The following is a 13,963-nucleotide window of genomic DNA, read 5'->3' as shown; positions in this document are numbered from 1 at the left end:
CAATCACGCTCGCGTATTAAATTACGCAAATATTATATATTATACTGCAGCAGATATTATAGAGAATAAGGATAAGGATCTCTGCAGCCTTTTCGAATACGAAAAAAAGAGAAAGTTCTATATACTCGCAAATACGTAATAAAAAGTCGGCGCCATTGCTACTGTTACCAACCCGAAACCGTTCGAAAAAAAAAGAATCATTTAGGTTGGCAGTAATGAGTGTGTTCCATGGCAACTGATTGACACCGCTGGTAACTATATATAGAACTTCACCAATCGAACATCGAATACACCCATAATTAGGAATGTTAACACGCAACTCAGCCCAGAGGGCGTCTTGGTTCCCAGCCCTAAACCCGTGTTAAATGTATATCTATATATATGCTCACGGACACGCTCTTGCATATAGTTGCATGCGTTGATGCGTGAGTTAGGTCACGTGATACACACACACACACACACACACACACTAGAGCGTGTTCGTGAGCATATATATAGATATACATTTAACACGGGTTTGGGACTGGGAACCAAGACGCCCTCTGGGTTGAGCTTGCATGTTAACTTTCCTCATAGCAAACTCGCGCGAACTTTCCCCTCCCCTCCTATGCACAGCTGCTCAGTAGATGCAATCGTGTGGAAAGCTCCCATACACACATGCGCACATCAACAGTGTAGTGTAGTGTCAGACGTCACCTATAGCGAGCTAAAGTTCGCCGAGTAGTCGTCGCGGAATCGCCAAACGCAACACGCATATGCCTATACACACACACACACACATCTTCGTCTCCGTCGTCGTTACTCTTTCTCTCACCTGTCCCGGCGCGTCGTTACCAATACTGCTGCATCTTTAATTTCAACTGACGTGTTCTTGGGATTCGCGATGTGTGCCGCGCTGTGAGCTCGAGAGAGAGAGAGAGAGAGAGAAAAAAAGCTCGTGGTTATATATCTATAGTGTGCGCGCGTGCAGTGCAGCAAAGGCGCCGCGAATGTTCCTCACCTCGATCGCGGACAGCGAGAGCAGAGAGTTTCGTCAGCGGGGCCGATTCACGGTGAGGCTCTCATCGCAACTATATACTTATAAGACACTTACCCTTTTGGTCGTCTCGCTCGCGTTAATAAGTTAAATATATACTTGATTTTTGTTTTGCGACGCGCCTGTGTATTCGCACCTGCGGATCATTGCTCAACGCTCTGTGTATACATACATCTTGCGTCGTATTTTTAGCGAGCGAGCGAGACTCAGCATAATCTCGAACGCGAAATTTGAATGGAATCGAAGTGTATTACTTATGAGTACTGGCTTGTCATTATCACGACGTCTTGTTCCCGCGCTTCTTCTAGATTCTGTACTGCTGGACGTCACGTTTGTAGCTCGACTGCACTGAGAGGAGCTCGGAGAGGAGTGGTTGACATTCACTGACTTGAAAGCTGGCAGCAACATGGACCTATGGATGCGGGAGAGGATTTTCAGCTTTGCCACTGTCATCATGAGGGTGCCTCCGCTGTTTGTCATCGACGAGCTTCTCAGGATTGGACTAGGACTGACTCAGGAGACTGTGGTCTTCAACGGCACCGAGCATGGACCCATGATGGAGAGCCAGGATGGTGGAGCCATTGAATCGACTATCGACACTGCTGGATACTTGGTGTTCAATACTAAGAACTGGTCTGGAATTTACAGTCATGAGACATCCTATTCCAGTTATTGTAACCATATGTTCCTGATGACAGTGCTGAGATTCCTGGCATGTTGTTTTGGTAAGGCAGAGCGTTTTTCTATTAGCCGATAAGCGGGTGACAGGTTAAGCATGGGAGATTGTAGTTTTGTGAATCTTTTAATAAATTTATCAAGTTGAAATGAAGATGAAAGTAAAATATTCTTAATCAATTAAATACGGATTCAAGCTTAATGCATCTACTAACTGTCATGGATTTCTTAAGAATGAATTGTGATTGTTGAACATTAGTATAATATCAGGGGATTATTGAAAAAGCTTGGTAATTATAGACTTGAGTTCAAGTATACTATATAAAAGATATTCATTGTTTCAAGCATAATTATTTGAAAAAGAGAATTTGGAATGCCATTGGTTCAAAGATAGTTTCTTGAACAAAATTATGACTTAAAGCAGGAGAACAAGGAAAATTTTGAACTAATAGATAGACATTTCTTTACTTAACATGTATTTATCAAAATTTATCAGAATAATTACTTTGTTTTTCAAATATTTCATTTGTTCATATTTACAGGCTGTGCAGCTGCTACTTGTACTTTTATGCTATGGACAAAACAGCTCATAATACTCTACCTTTACCTTATATCGGTGGGAGTTGTTTTTGTATCTTATTGGTCCAATGTGAGCACTATAGACGCCATTACCACTTACCTAAGTTCTAAAGAAGATGGAGGAAGTGTCTTAGCCGATGTTCTCAATCTCCAATTCACACAGCTGATGTCTAATGGGCCAGGCATAATGATCATTCAAAATATCATACTTCAAAGCGTTCTTGCTCACTTATACTGTTACATTCATCTTGCTCCAAAAAACCCACATCTTCAAAAAATACTCATCTACAGCTTTACTCTGTCATCGCAAGTGGGAATTTTGCCTCTACCTGTGAGTATCTTTTTTTTTTTAATAAAAGTGTTCAATTATGTAACTAACAGTTATCAAATTAATTATGTAATTTTCTATTGGCAAAATGTAGCAAAAATTTATTTTCACAGTGACTCTCTCTTTTAAAATTAGTGACTAGTATAAAGGTAGTTAAGCATGAACAATGTAATTACATGATATTTGAAAGTAAGACTAGTGCAGCTATGAAATTATGAAACTTGTATCTGAAAATCTTAGCAGTGTATTCCACATCTATTCATGCATTTGTCTTCATATATAATGGATACTTTTTCTATTTAAACAATTCGTCATATCGTTAACTATAGAAAATAATCGATTTTTTTTTTAAAGGCAAGCGTAATGACTCGATTCCCAGTCTTCGCGGCTCTAATCCCGCTGGCTGTCTGCAAGTACGTGCTCTGGTGCAATGCTTACAACATCTGGATGACGATCCACCGGGGTTATCAGCTCGGTCGCAACTTCATCACAAACTACGGACTCTCAGCTCTCGCTGAAACCCAGTGGAGTCGACTACACGTGCCCTCTGTACTGCGTACCTTCTGGATACTTCGTGTTGCCGAGCAAGTCGTTCAGATTCTTTCCAGCGACTATGGTGACGAATCATTCAACTACTACACGATGCTTAAAACGCTCATGGTCAACGGCTGCGAGACCGTCACCGCGGTCCTCGGCATGACCAGCATCATATCCGTCATCTGCCACTACATTGGCAGCTTCTTCCACTGGATACTGCTCACCGACGAAGATGACGAGAAGAGCATCGGCACCGTTTCCGCCATGCTCTTTTACATCTTGGCCTTGCAAACCGGCCTGACCTCGCTCGACAAGGAGAATCGACTGCTCCGGCTCTGCCGGAATCTATGTCTTCTGTTCACGGCAGTGCTGCATTTCGTGCATAGCATCGTTAATCCCTTGCTCATGTCGCTGAGCGCTTCGCACAATCCTGCTCTTCACAGGCACGTAAGAGCCCTCGCCGTCTGCGCCTATCTCATCGTCTTCCCAGCCTGGTTGCTCTCTTTCCTCTGGTCTCACTATACGATCAGTACTTGGTTACTCGCCGTCACCGTCTTCAGCATCGAGGTCATTGTCAAGGTCTTCGTCTCACTTGCCGTTTACTCGCTCTTCCTTTACGACGCTTACCGCAAAAACTTCTGGGATGATCTCGATAACTGGATCTACATCATTAGGTGAGTCAGCAGTTTTTTTTTTGACTCGAATTATTAAGACTGGAGTGTCTATTGATTATCTATAGTAAAATTTTACGTAGTAAGAAAACTTTTAATGAATATCCAGCAAATTAAATTGCAAAGTTCCTTTATCATTTGTTTATTTAAAAAAACAAGTTTTTCTTGTATAATTAACATTTGTGCATTACGTTTCCATGCGACTGCGCTTTTTGCGCACACAGATAAAGCCACTAGCCTGCATTGGCGTTAAAAATCAATAGTAGTAACAGCTGAGCTGCAGTAGTAACAGCTGAGTTATCGCGCTGTCCGTCCAACGTGACCTTTATTACTGATTAGTATCGATGTATGCATAGTCTATCTACACATAGACTCATCTATTCGCACAATATTTCAGATCTTTTGGTAACACAGTGGAGTTTGCTTTTGGTATAATCCTGTTCTTCAATGGTTTCTGGATCCTCGTGTTCGAAGCGGGCGGTACGATCCGCGCAATCATGATGTGCGTGCACGCGTACTTTAACCTCTGGTCCGAAGCCAAGGCCGGCTGGGATGTCTTTATGAAGCGGCGGCACGCCGTCAACAAAATTAACTCGCTACCCGAAGCGAGCAAAAGACAGCTTGATGAACACCAAGACGTCTGCGCTATTTGCTACCAGGAAATGGAGAGCGCCAAGATCACAAAGTGTAATCACCTCTTCCACGGAGTTTGTCTGAGGAAATGGCTTTATGTGCAAGACCGGTGTCCCCTCTGTCACGAAATAATGCACAGGGTACCCAATCAGAGGGATAACAACGAGGCTCAACCCGTCGAGGAGCAGCCGCGCAATGAGGAGCGCGAACGAGATAACGAGATTGGTTGGTATTTTTAAGTAAAGGATTTAGAGATAGGACAACACTTTCTGATAGAGATTCAAAGTGTTATTGACTCTTAATAGCTTCAAGCCTGATAATGTATGAATTATTAAGCTTCTGATAAAATAATGCACGTTTAATCTGTTCAGTAGGTAACGATCGCGAGGAAGCAAGTGGCTACATTCTGAGTCAAATGAACTCGCAGAACGATTCTGACTCACCGAGAACCTCTCCATCGACGACGAATCCACGACGAGAGCAGGCTGTAGAAGAAAGGTGAAGCTGGGCATCCAGGTCGACTAAATGTGATAAATAAAAATGATGAAAAAAGAAGATGAGAAGTAATTGAGAAATTCCAAGACTTGAAATTTTCTAGAAGCTAAGCTTGTTATACATAAACTGGAAGGGGGGAACCGCTAAGGGTTGAGATCACGACGTGGATGAGAAATCTTTTGAAAACCACAAATATATGAACCTTCTTTTTCCTAAATATTACATGCGCTTCGATCTTTTTCTGCGTATTTTAAGGTGTCTTTCATTTGTGATAACATCGTGAAGTTTTGTAAATAACCGGTGAGAAGAAGAGCAAATAAAATTGTTTATGTCAAAGTTGCTTTATAAAATAATTTCCTTTCAATTTTAGGAAATGTAACATAAATATCAACGATATATTTTTTTAAATCAAAAGTAACGTAACAGTACAATGCTCCGATGGTTGCAAACTTTATATAAACAATTTTAATTTGTAATATACAGGATTCTAAATAATCGTCAAATTAAAATTTCGAAAATAAATTAATGTATAGCTTTATCGTTGAAGAGAAATGAGAAGTTAAAAGGTTCTGTGTAAGACTAGTAAAATGCTGTTAATAATCAGCGCATAATTTATTTTTCCTCAGTCGATAAATTAACTCGTAGTGTTATGTCGAGTGCGGTGTTTATGATGCATGTAAATTATATAGATTGTTTTTCTAATACCTGTTCTTCACGACGTCGTACTTAAGACATCGTTCTTCTTTACTTCCAAAGCCATGGATCAATTGGAGATTCGTCCGGTTTCCTGACAAGCGCTAAAGTTTGAAAAATGTTTAACATCTTAAAAGAGAATACGGAATTGAGATACGGTTAAATTCTGGTGTTTTACTGATTTGATCGTTCTATTCAAATAAAGACGTAATTTATAGACAGATGAACTGTTATATAATATGATCACAAATTAACATTCTTTTTTTTACCAAATTCATGAGTATTTTGAACAAAGCATGAAACTACCAGAAGCTTAACTTTTTGGCAAAGACATTTTTCATTTTGCTTACTTTTTATTATCTTACAAAGATAAATAATATGTACATATATACAGTGAATTTTTTCCAACCGAAAGTTTATCGACGGGCTTACGAGGATAAATCTAGAGTACTCTTTCTCAAAACTATTTTCAAATCATATTCGTTGTGCGGCCTGAAAATAAATTTTCAGCATAACTCGAAGATTCACTTTGTTTTCAAAGATAGGAATATTGTGTACTTCATGTGACTATGGTGAAATCTATGATTCACAGGAAATCGCCGTGACTTATCAGTCGTAGTTTGCTTTTTTTCCGTGATTAAAGCACAACCAATTTGCTGTTGTCTTAAAAGACATATGTGAAAATTACAGCACGAATTTAAATACACCAAATTTTTAATGCATTTGAACTTGAGATTCGACGTAAATGTTTTGAATACATTTTCTGTCCTGTATAAGTTTCTCTTTTGAAACAATTTTTTAAAATCTCTTTGTAATAATTAAAAAAAAACTTGCGTTGAACTAGTAACAGAAAATTGCCCACCGATCGTACACTAATAGTAACGTCACTTTTTGTGGAATAATTTTCGCTGCGTATATTTTCACGTTTGATTGATATTCAATTTTACAGTCGTTACATAATTTCTCTATTTTCAGAGTACACACTAATCCTTTTATTTGAATCGTTTGTTATTTGATGTTTAGTAAAGATACTACTAGGATTCCATTTAGGATTATTTTTCTACGACTATGTAATAATAGCTTACGTAATGCTCAGAGCTTGCCAATTGTACATTAAAATACAAGATTTTGTATGCAATTTCTTTGTAAAATTTTTCTGCTGCTGTGTATAAGGTACGAGAAAAGGAAAATATGCTTGACTCGAAAATTCAGCACTTCCTTACAAACGGCTTTCGACGCAAGTTTTTCCGAGCTCATTTCAAATTCCATTAATCACACAACGTTCGGGAGATGTCCAACAAATGTTATATTTTTAATGATTGCTACCTGTTTATGACGTTTTGTACAAACGATATTTATAATTTTATTAAAAATTTATTATTCAGTGCTTGTAATTATTAACGAATATGTGAATAGTTTCAGGAAATATTCCAGCTTCACGTTAACCACTCGATATTAAATAAAAGCTGCGTTATACTGTTCATAATGTCATGCTATACAGATAGGTTTAAAGTGGTTAAACAACGTCATATGAATAGACAAAATAAATTACTATAGATGTAACTCATAATATAATTTTATTAGTGGTAATAAATCGGTTTAATTTTACGTATAAGTGACATTGTTTTGTAAATTGCTCAAATTAAAACCTTAATTTTATGACAATGTTTCTATTTATTTACATTTCTGTGATCCACACATCCAAAACTATGTGTTAAAAATTTGAGATACTGTCAATAAATTTTTTTCGTAAATATGATCATGATCTCGCGTGTAATTGTACATCCCTGCAAAAACCTTCGATAAGACATAAAAATTTATCTTATATTTTACAAACCATAAAATCGGCTACATTAAACGTAAATTCTTTGTTAACACAGGAAGACGTGACTTGAAGAAGAGTCTGTGTACCAGGACATACTTGAAGCTACCCTGTGACAACTTCCAAATCTCGTATTACATGGAAAAAGCCATAAGTATAGGGTATACCTAATTACTTTTAATTTTAACAAAATATTTCTACCGCGCAGTTAATTTTTTTTATTAAAGTAGTTTTTTTATTTCAGCTAGTCGATCTACGGATTCAACTCTCTACATTCCGAACTTCTCCACAACGACAATTCGCCAAACCCTCAAGACTTGCTCTCGGCTCATTAACCATCCAGTCACGCAAGAATATTTAATCTTCGCGCTTCTACGTCTCTCGCAAGAACAATTCCATGTGCTTCTACATTAATGATAAATCGTTCGTTTCTCTATAAAGCAGAGGGAGTGCACAATATAGTTGAAAATAACCGCCTTCAACGTTCAATGCTCAACAAAGCTTCGGACCCTTCGCGGTTGCGCAATCGTACACTTTGGTCGTGACCGGCGCTTGTGTGTCGGCAGTCGATTGCCTAGGATAAGATGCGATCGGTTCGTACTGCAGCAGCTTCTCGGACGATCGCGTGGAAGTTTCGACGCTGTTGTATATGTATAAGGGAGATGCGCGCAGCTTCCGTGAGGAAAATTGAATGGTCTCTTCTTTATGCTGAAAAGAAGCGGAACAATGTCACTGTGATTGATATATTTTTTAGGTGGCACAATAATTTTCCATTCAATTTTCAGAGCGGCCGGTTCGCGCAACATCCGCGAAAATCTTCGATAAATCCGTCCACCCGACAGCCAAAATGATTCACACGCAGCTACTATATTAAAATCCGGATTTGCGCAAGCGAGCTCGCCAATTACAAAACTGCATCTTCTAAAATCGCTATTTACATTCTATACAAGAAACTCCAGATACACTATACTCTCGTCACGGAGGACGTAAAGCGCACACACACATATACGATCCTTGAGTCAGCTGAGAGAGAGAGAGAGAGAGAGAGAGAGAGAGAGAGAGAGAGAGAGAGAGAGAGAGAGATCGTACAAGAGAGTCTCTCGAGCTGCTATACACAAGCATATATACAGATAGAAAGAGAGTGAGGGAAAGAGGAGAGTCTCGAGAGCGGCTCGCGATCGGCGGCAGTCGCGCGCGTGCACTCGCTCTGGGCATACACATATACTTTGAGCTCTTTTACTCTCTCTCTCTCTCTTTCTCTTCGCGAACGTTTTCTTCTTCTTTTCTTTTCGCGCAAAAAAGCTTATAGTTTCGTATACTCTACTGTATGTAACACGCGAGTTTGTTTCTCAAATACACAGCTCGCTCCGATTCATCGGTTAACAAGAGGAGCTTCGAGAACACCTATAGACATCCATAAAGCAGGTAAGAAGGATGTGTATTGAGTTACGTGTGAGATCGTTCACGGTTGATTAGAGACGAGCGTGTGTTGTATATGTATGGCGAAGGAGGAGGAGGAGGAGAAGGTATTGTGGAGATTCATCGATGTATATGCGACGCTGGAGGCGCCTTTGTGTATAGTCGAGAGAAAGAGAGATGTACCTCTATTGGCTGCTGTGTTTTCGATGGACGAGTTGTCTGTTCCCTTTTTTTTGCATATATCTTGTTGCGCGATGTTATTCACTTTGTCTCAATAAAAGCCAGTCTCACTCACGATTGAGAGACGAGCGAGAGGCCAGTTAAAAGGCTCGTAAATAAATTGAAAAGATGCGAATCTCAATGAAATACCTCGCGTTCGCCGGAGCTGGAAAAAAAAACGCGAGTAGCGCGCGCGATGACGTCGGAAGATTATGAAAGTGTTAATGGGAACACTTATAGAACGGGTATAAAGCGGTGAGCGGAATCACGCATTTAAAGAGCACGGCAAATTTAATCGACCCTTGTATTAAGTGCGCCTATGTATAAGCTAGGCGATTATAGTTTATCGCGACGTTTCTCGGAAATATTGAAAAGTGTTTCTAATCTATGTAGCTTACGCATTTTTATCGATCATCGAAGATTAATGTCACAGTAGCGTTATTAGCCCTAACAACCGTCAAAAAAATAAATAAACCACCTGCTGTACACACAATCTCACATCCACATACGTTCTATATTCTGCGATAATGAAGCAACACTACTGCGACGTGTAATCTCGAGGGAAAAATGTCCTCCTCAGACAAACGCCCGACGAGGTGATAAAGCGCGAGCATGTCTGTGTACAAACTGATTTCAATGAGCGCAAAGTGCCACTTTCGTACAGCATCAGCGCGACGGTGTATTTAAGCGTTTAGTCATTCCCGCGATGCCTCGAAGATCAAAAACAAGCGGCGCATTCTTCGGTCAATTGGGACGAGAGAAGCGTCGTTGACTTCGATTAGACTTTATGCGCTTTGGCTTCTGTTGCGCTTCGGATATTGTGTGTGGTATAGAGATTTTCATCGATGAACCTATTGTAAATGATTATTTGTTTTAAAACGTCGATGCTATTTTAAAATTAATTATATAATGCTACGTAGAATAGTTTTACACATGTACAGTTCAATTTCATTCAAAACAAATCTCTCGTGAATGAATAATGAGAAATGCAAACGATACTCGAAAAACTCGACAGATCCAATCGTTTGATACCGTCGCTTTCTTGGCGCCGTGTCAAAAATTCCGCTTCTCAGATATCTAACTCCCCGCAATGGGAAAATCAAAGCGCTAAAAATGAACCGACTATTTTCGCCCGCTCGCCGGGATATTTTTCAAAACAGGCGGGAAAAGCGTCATCGACTTGACGCGCCTGTCTAAAATTATAAGCGTATCATAACTCGCTATACGTGTAATAGGCGCCGCGTTTCCTTTAATTCGCCATGAGAGTATAGCGTTCGAGTATATATCAGCTGCTAATTTCATCATGAGCAGTAGAGTGCGAGTTCTATTTTGGTTATAAAGGTTCGCGGCTCGTAATCCACATGGGCCATGGAACGAAGACTGGTATATTGCTATGGTCTACTGTACAAGACGTATACGAATATTGTTTTCTCTGAATCAATGATTTAAAGCTACTTAGTGTTACATCATTTTTAAGTTAAATTTATCGATACTAAAAATCGAGCAATAAATACAAAAAGAAAGTGCGGCACCCTTTCACCGTGAAAACTTCGCGCAAAGCGTATAATAGCTAAGTCAATTACTCGTGAAAAGAGCTAAGACCAAGATAGGCGCGTTCGCGGGAGATTGGAAATGCGTCAAAGGCTGGGCAAATACCCGAGGAATCCTCTATGCTATTTTTCCACGCGAAGCCACAAACTGCCGTCACGACCTTCGCTCTCGGCCTCGACGTCACAAAGTACCTACGGCATTTTCTAGATGCTCTTTTTCTCTATCGCGATTCCATAATAATAAGAATATTATATAGGGTGGCCTAGATTTTCGTTTACGGTAATCGAAAAATTGCTTTTCTGCAGAAAAAGTGTGTATCCTCTGAAGGAATTAATGTTACATTGACCTCAAGTGTGTAAACTGATGGATGTGCTTAGTCGCTTAAAACACGCGCGATTAAAGTCTCGGTTATGACTACCGTTATTACATGCGACTGTATACTGTGACCAACGCATCGAGTGACTTGGCACCTTCTCTATTTATGCTTTTATATAAACGTCGTGATGCACCAGTACAGTTATAGTTTAATAAGATTAGAGTAATTCAGCTTTCACATAAATTGATCGCGTGATTAATTTATAACACTCCTTGAAGTATACCTTAATTTTCTGATGATTTACGTTATTAACAACAGCTGTTGAATCGCTGCTAAATCACTACGATGATTTACTGCTACATCTACAGGATTCTGTGTTACATTATAGTAATCGTTAAATAAGAAGGTGTATTATGATTGAAATTAAGTTCGATTCCCAGGCTCAATTTAAAATTAATTTTTTAAACCGACAAATCGCACGGCTGACAGTCCGCTGGCAGCCATACAGCGTCTCAACACTATGCCAATTGTTCCGGCAGCAATGCGCGTATTCTAGATTGAGCCTTTTGTACTTGAAACTATTCGGTAATTGATCGAATCCACGAGGCGTGATGGTTACCAGAGACTCAATTCGGACTAATTCGTAAATTTCTCATCATTCAAACCATACGAGTCTTGAATTACCTTCAATTGCATAACTCCGCCGACTGATCGTTTCTTCCCAATAACACACAATACGAATCTCCCACCAGGAAGCATCGATATCGCTCGATTTCCATAATCCGAATCCAAAACTAAACTCCCACCTCCTGTCACACAGCATCGTGGTACTCCCACCTATAAATACACACCAACGCAAAATAAAAAACACGATCATCATCATCATAGGGTCACCTCCGCGCGCCGCCAACATCGGCTCTTCCTGAATCGATCTCCGCATACGCACACTCACCTATATACCCCACGCGGATCCGATCGATCTGAAAAAAGAAAAAATCGACTGCCGACCACAATATACCGGTTACGCAATATATGACAACTCGATCGGCGCGCCTCTCGCGCATAATGCGCCTCGTGAGCGACTATATGGGCATTAATCTCGTTAATTGGAAGCGGGCCATCGCGGAAGCATATCTGCTGCCAGAAAAGGACCGCATAGTGGACAGTGTCCGAGTCGCGCATCAGTAGTACGACGGACGCGCTTACGGCGGCTTGTTCGCCTTTTTATCGATCCTAGACGAGTGTGTATCAAGGTACAGCTGCGTGAGAGCTCGATTTTGTTATACGACGACACAGCTGGCTCTGTGGATATTGTAACAGTTTGCGCGCGGGATTCGGAGAGACGGGATAGCTGAGCTTTTGGAGTCGCGTGTGAATTGTTGATATATTTTTTTTCTTCAAATTCTTATGTACGTCGTTTTTGTTGGTTTGGTTATGTGGCTGTGATTTTCACGCTTGGAGTGTTGTTTGTTATCTGTGCGAGCTTTTACGCGCTTCGTGGAACTCGGTTTTAAAAATTGTGGCTTTTTTTTGTTTGGAGCAGGAAAGTGCGTAGTTATTGAAATTCGTGTTGACCTGAACATAATATTAAATTGTTAAACGGAAGCTTTTCGTACCTACGGTTGCAAAGCAGAATTTTTGTTATCAGTGTCTAAATACTTATTTTACTCGTGACTGCTCGTACAGTTACATTAAAAAAAAATTTTTTAAATCGTTCGAAAATAATTTCCACGCACGAAACCAACCGCCAGCCGCAAAACTAAACGCTTTGAACTCTTAATTTCAGCACGAGCACAGACGTGCGCTTACTCTTGGAACTCTAATCTCGCAAATCGCTTCGCTTTCTCTCTCGCACATCATGCCGCGTCCCAGTCGCTACCCCCCACTCCCTCCGGTCTCCCCTGTCCAGCTGGCCCTGATCAGCTCCCCACCACCGCGACTCGCTAGGGCCCGGGCCCTTCCCATGTCCCCTGCTCACACTCGCTCCCTCCTCCTGGCCGCTGCACGTCCCCGTTACCCCGTCTCCTACATCGCCGTCACTCGGACCCCTCGCGAACTATCACTGGCCTTGAAACTCGCCACTGCCCCACGCGAACCGGGCCCGGTCAGACTCTGGACCTCCAGCCGTCACCTCGTGCCCACACCCAAGTCCCCGACCCTTGATCGTGGTATTCCTCTGTCCTTCGAAAAGTCCTGTCCCTGTCCTATTTCCAGACGCTGTGGAAACTGGAAGCCATCCCCTCCAAGGCCCAAGTACTACTCCCCACCGTATCCAGCGCCTAGGGCCCTACCCGAGATGCCCATCGAGAGACTTAATAAGGTTCTCTACTCTCCGCCGCCGGTATACGTGCCCACCTTCGTCACTAAAGTCAACCACGCGCTGCGCAGACGCAAGTACCGCGAGCCCCTACCCGACAATTTCTAATTCCACTCGTTTGGGCCTTATTCCTTAATCTTAAGTATCTTTGTTTGCGCTTGCTTCCGGCTGTTTTCCCGCGAGCTTCTGTCATGCCGTGTACTGTAAACGATTAATTTTTTTATATACTTTATCTTGTATAGATTCTCACTGTGTATCACCCCTGCACCGATCTCAGAGCGGTTGATCCTCTGACGCAGGTAGTCGCGCGAGAGAGGCAAAGCTATGGATCCGCGTCAGAAGGTTAACGTGCGAAAGATCCACATGACCATGTCCTTGCAATACCTGAGACTGCTCGATCGCTGGCTCTGGGAGCACCAATAGTATAGTAGACGTATTCGAATATATCCGCACACGCGCATCCACAAAATGCACCCCCTCACATCAGTCGTCACATCATCACTATCACCATCACTACCACCATCGCTCGGTGTTGAGAAAGAGAACGAAAGTACGCTAGGGAGTGGCTGTACCTTGATACACGATCGGTGCGCAGTTGACCATGGCCGAGAGCTACGAGTACCACTACCGACATCGTGAGGTCAAGATCGAACGCAACGTGCCCATCATGAT

At 41.3% G+C, this 13,963-nt stretch overlaps 2 protein-coding genes and 1 long non-coding RNA gene across 5 annotated transcripts; 2 read left to right on the top strand and 1 right to left on the bottom strand.

The window, feature by feature from the left end:
• The first annotated feature begins 590 nt into the window (after positions 1-590).
• Positions 591-7,312, top strand: LOC100124064 (protein TRC8 homolog). Of its 2 annotated transcripts, none has more exons than XM_003426437.5 (6): positions 591-1,052; positions 1,345-1,761; positions 2,254-2,621; positions 2,973-3,829; positions 4,224-4,684; positions 4,831-7,312. In XM_003426437.5, exons 2-6 carry the CDS (start codon positions 1,443-1,445, stop codon positions 4,959-4,961), a joined length of 2,136 nt encoding a protein of 711 aa, XP_003426485.1. In that variant the 5' UTR covers positions 591-1,052; positions 1,345-1,442; the 3' UTR covers positions 4,962-7,312. The 2 variants fall into 2 exon arrangements, with proteins under 2 accessions (XP_003426485.1, XP_008207505.1); XM_008209283.4 differs by having other exon boundaries at positions 594-1,052; positions 4,834-7,312.
• Positions 6,717-10,604, bottom strand: LOC116417613. The gene is made up of 2 exons (XR_004227868.2): positions 9,072-10,604; positions 6,717-8,177 (listed from the first exon to the last, which is right to left on the bottom strand). It is a non-coding gene; the product is annotated as an uncharacterized LOC116417613 (long non-coding RNA).
• On the top strand, positions 10,604-13,822 carry LOC116417612 (leucine-rich repeat extensin-like protein 1). 2 transcript variants are annotated; one of them, XM_031931536.2, is made up of 2 exons: positions 10,604-12,227; positions 12,761-13,822. In XM_031931536.2, exon 2 carries the CDS (start codon positions 12,833-12,835, stop codon positions 13,397-13,399), a length of 567 nt encoding a protein of 188 aa, XP_031787396.1. In that variant the 5' UTR covers positions 10,604-12,227; positions 12,761-12,832; the 3' UTR covers positions 13,400-13,822. The 2 variants fall into 2 exon arrangements, with proteins under 2 accessions (XP_031787396.1, XP_031787395.1); XM_031931535.2 differs by having other exon boundaries at positions 10,604-12,383.
• Positions 13,823-13,963: the final 141 nt, after the last annotated feature.

The sequence above is a fragment of the Nasonia vitripennis genome, chromosome 5 (assembly GCF_009193385.2).
Source record: "Nasonia vitripennis strain AsymCx chromosome 5, Nvit_psr_1.1, whole genome shotgun sequence".
NCBI classification, from domain to species: domain Eukaryota; kingdom Metazoa; phylum Arthropoda; class Insecta; order Hymenoptera; family Pteromalidae; genus Nasonia; species Nasonia vitripennis.
This window is presented reverse-complemented; position numbering and strand designations above follow the sequence as displayed.

Coding starts and splice junctions, on each gene's coding strand:
- LOC100124064 (XM_003426437.5), top strand. CDS start 1,443: ATGGACCTATGGATGCGGGAGAGGATTTTCAGCTTTGCCACTGTCATC. Junction 3,830..4,223: donor AACTGGATCTACATCATTAG/GTGAGTCAGCAG, acceptor ACAATATTTCAG/ATCTTTTGGTAACACAGTGG. Junction 4,685..4,830: donor CGAACGAGATAACGAGATTG/GTTGGTATTTTT, acceptor TAATCTGTTCAG/TAGGTAACGATCGCGAGGAA.
- LOC116417612 (XM_031931536.2), top strand. CDS start 12,833: ATGCCGCGTCCCAGTCGCTACCCCCCACTCCCTCCGGTCTCCCCTGTC.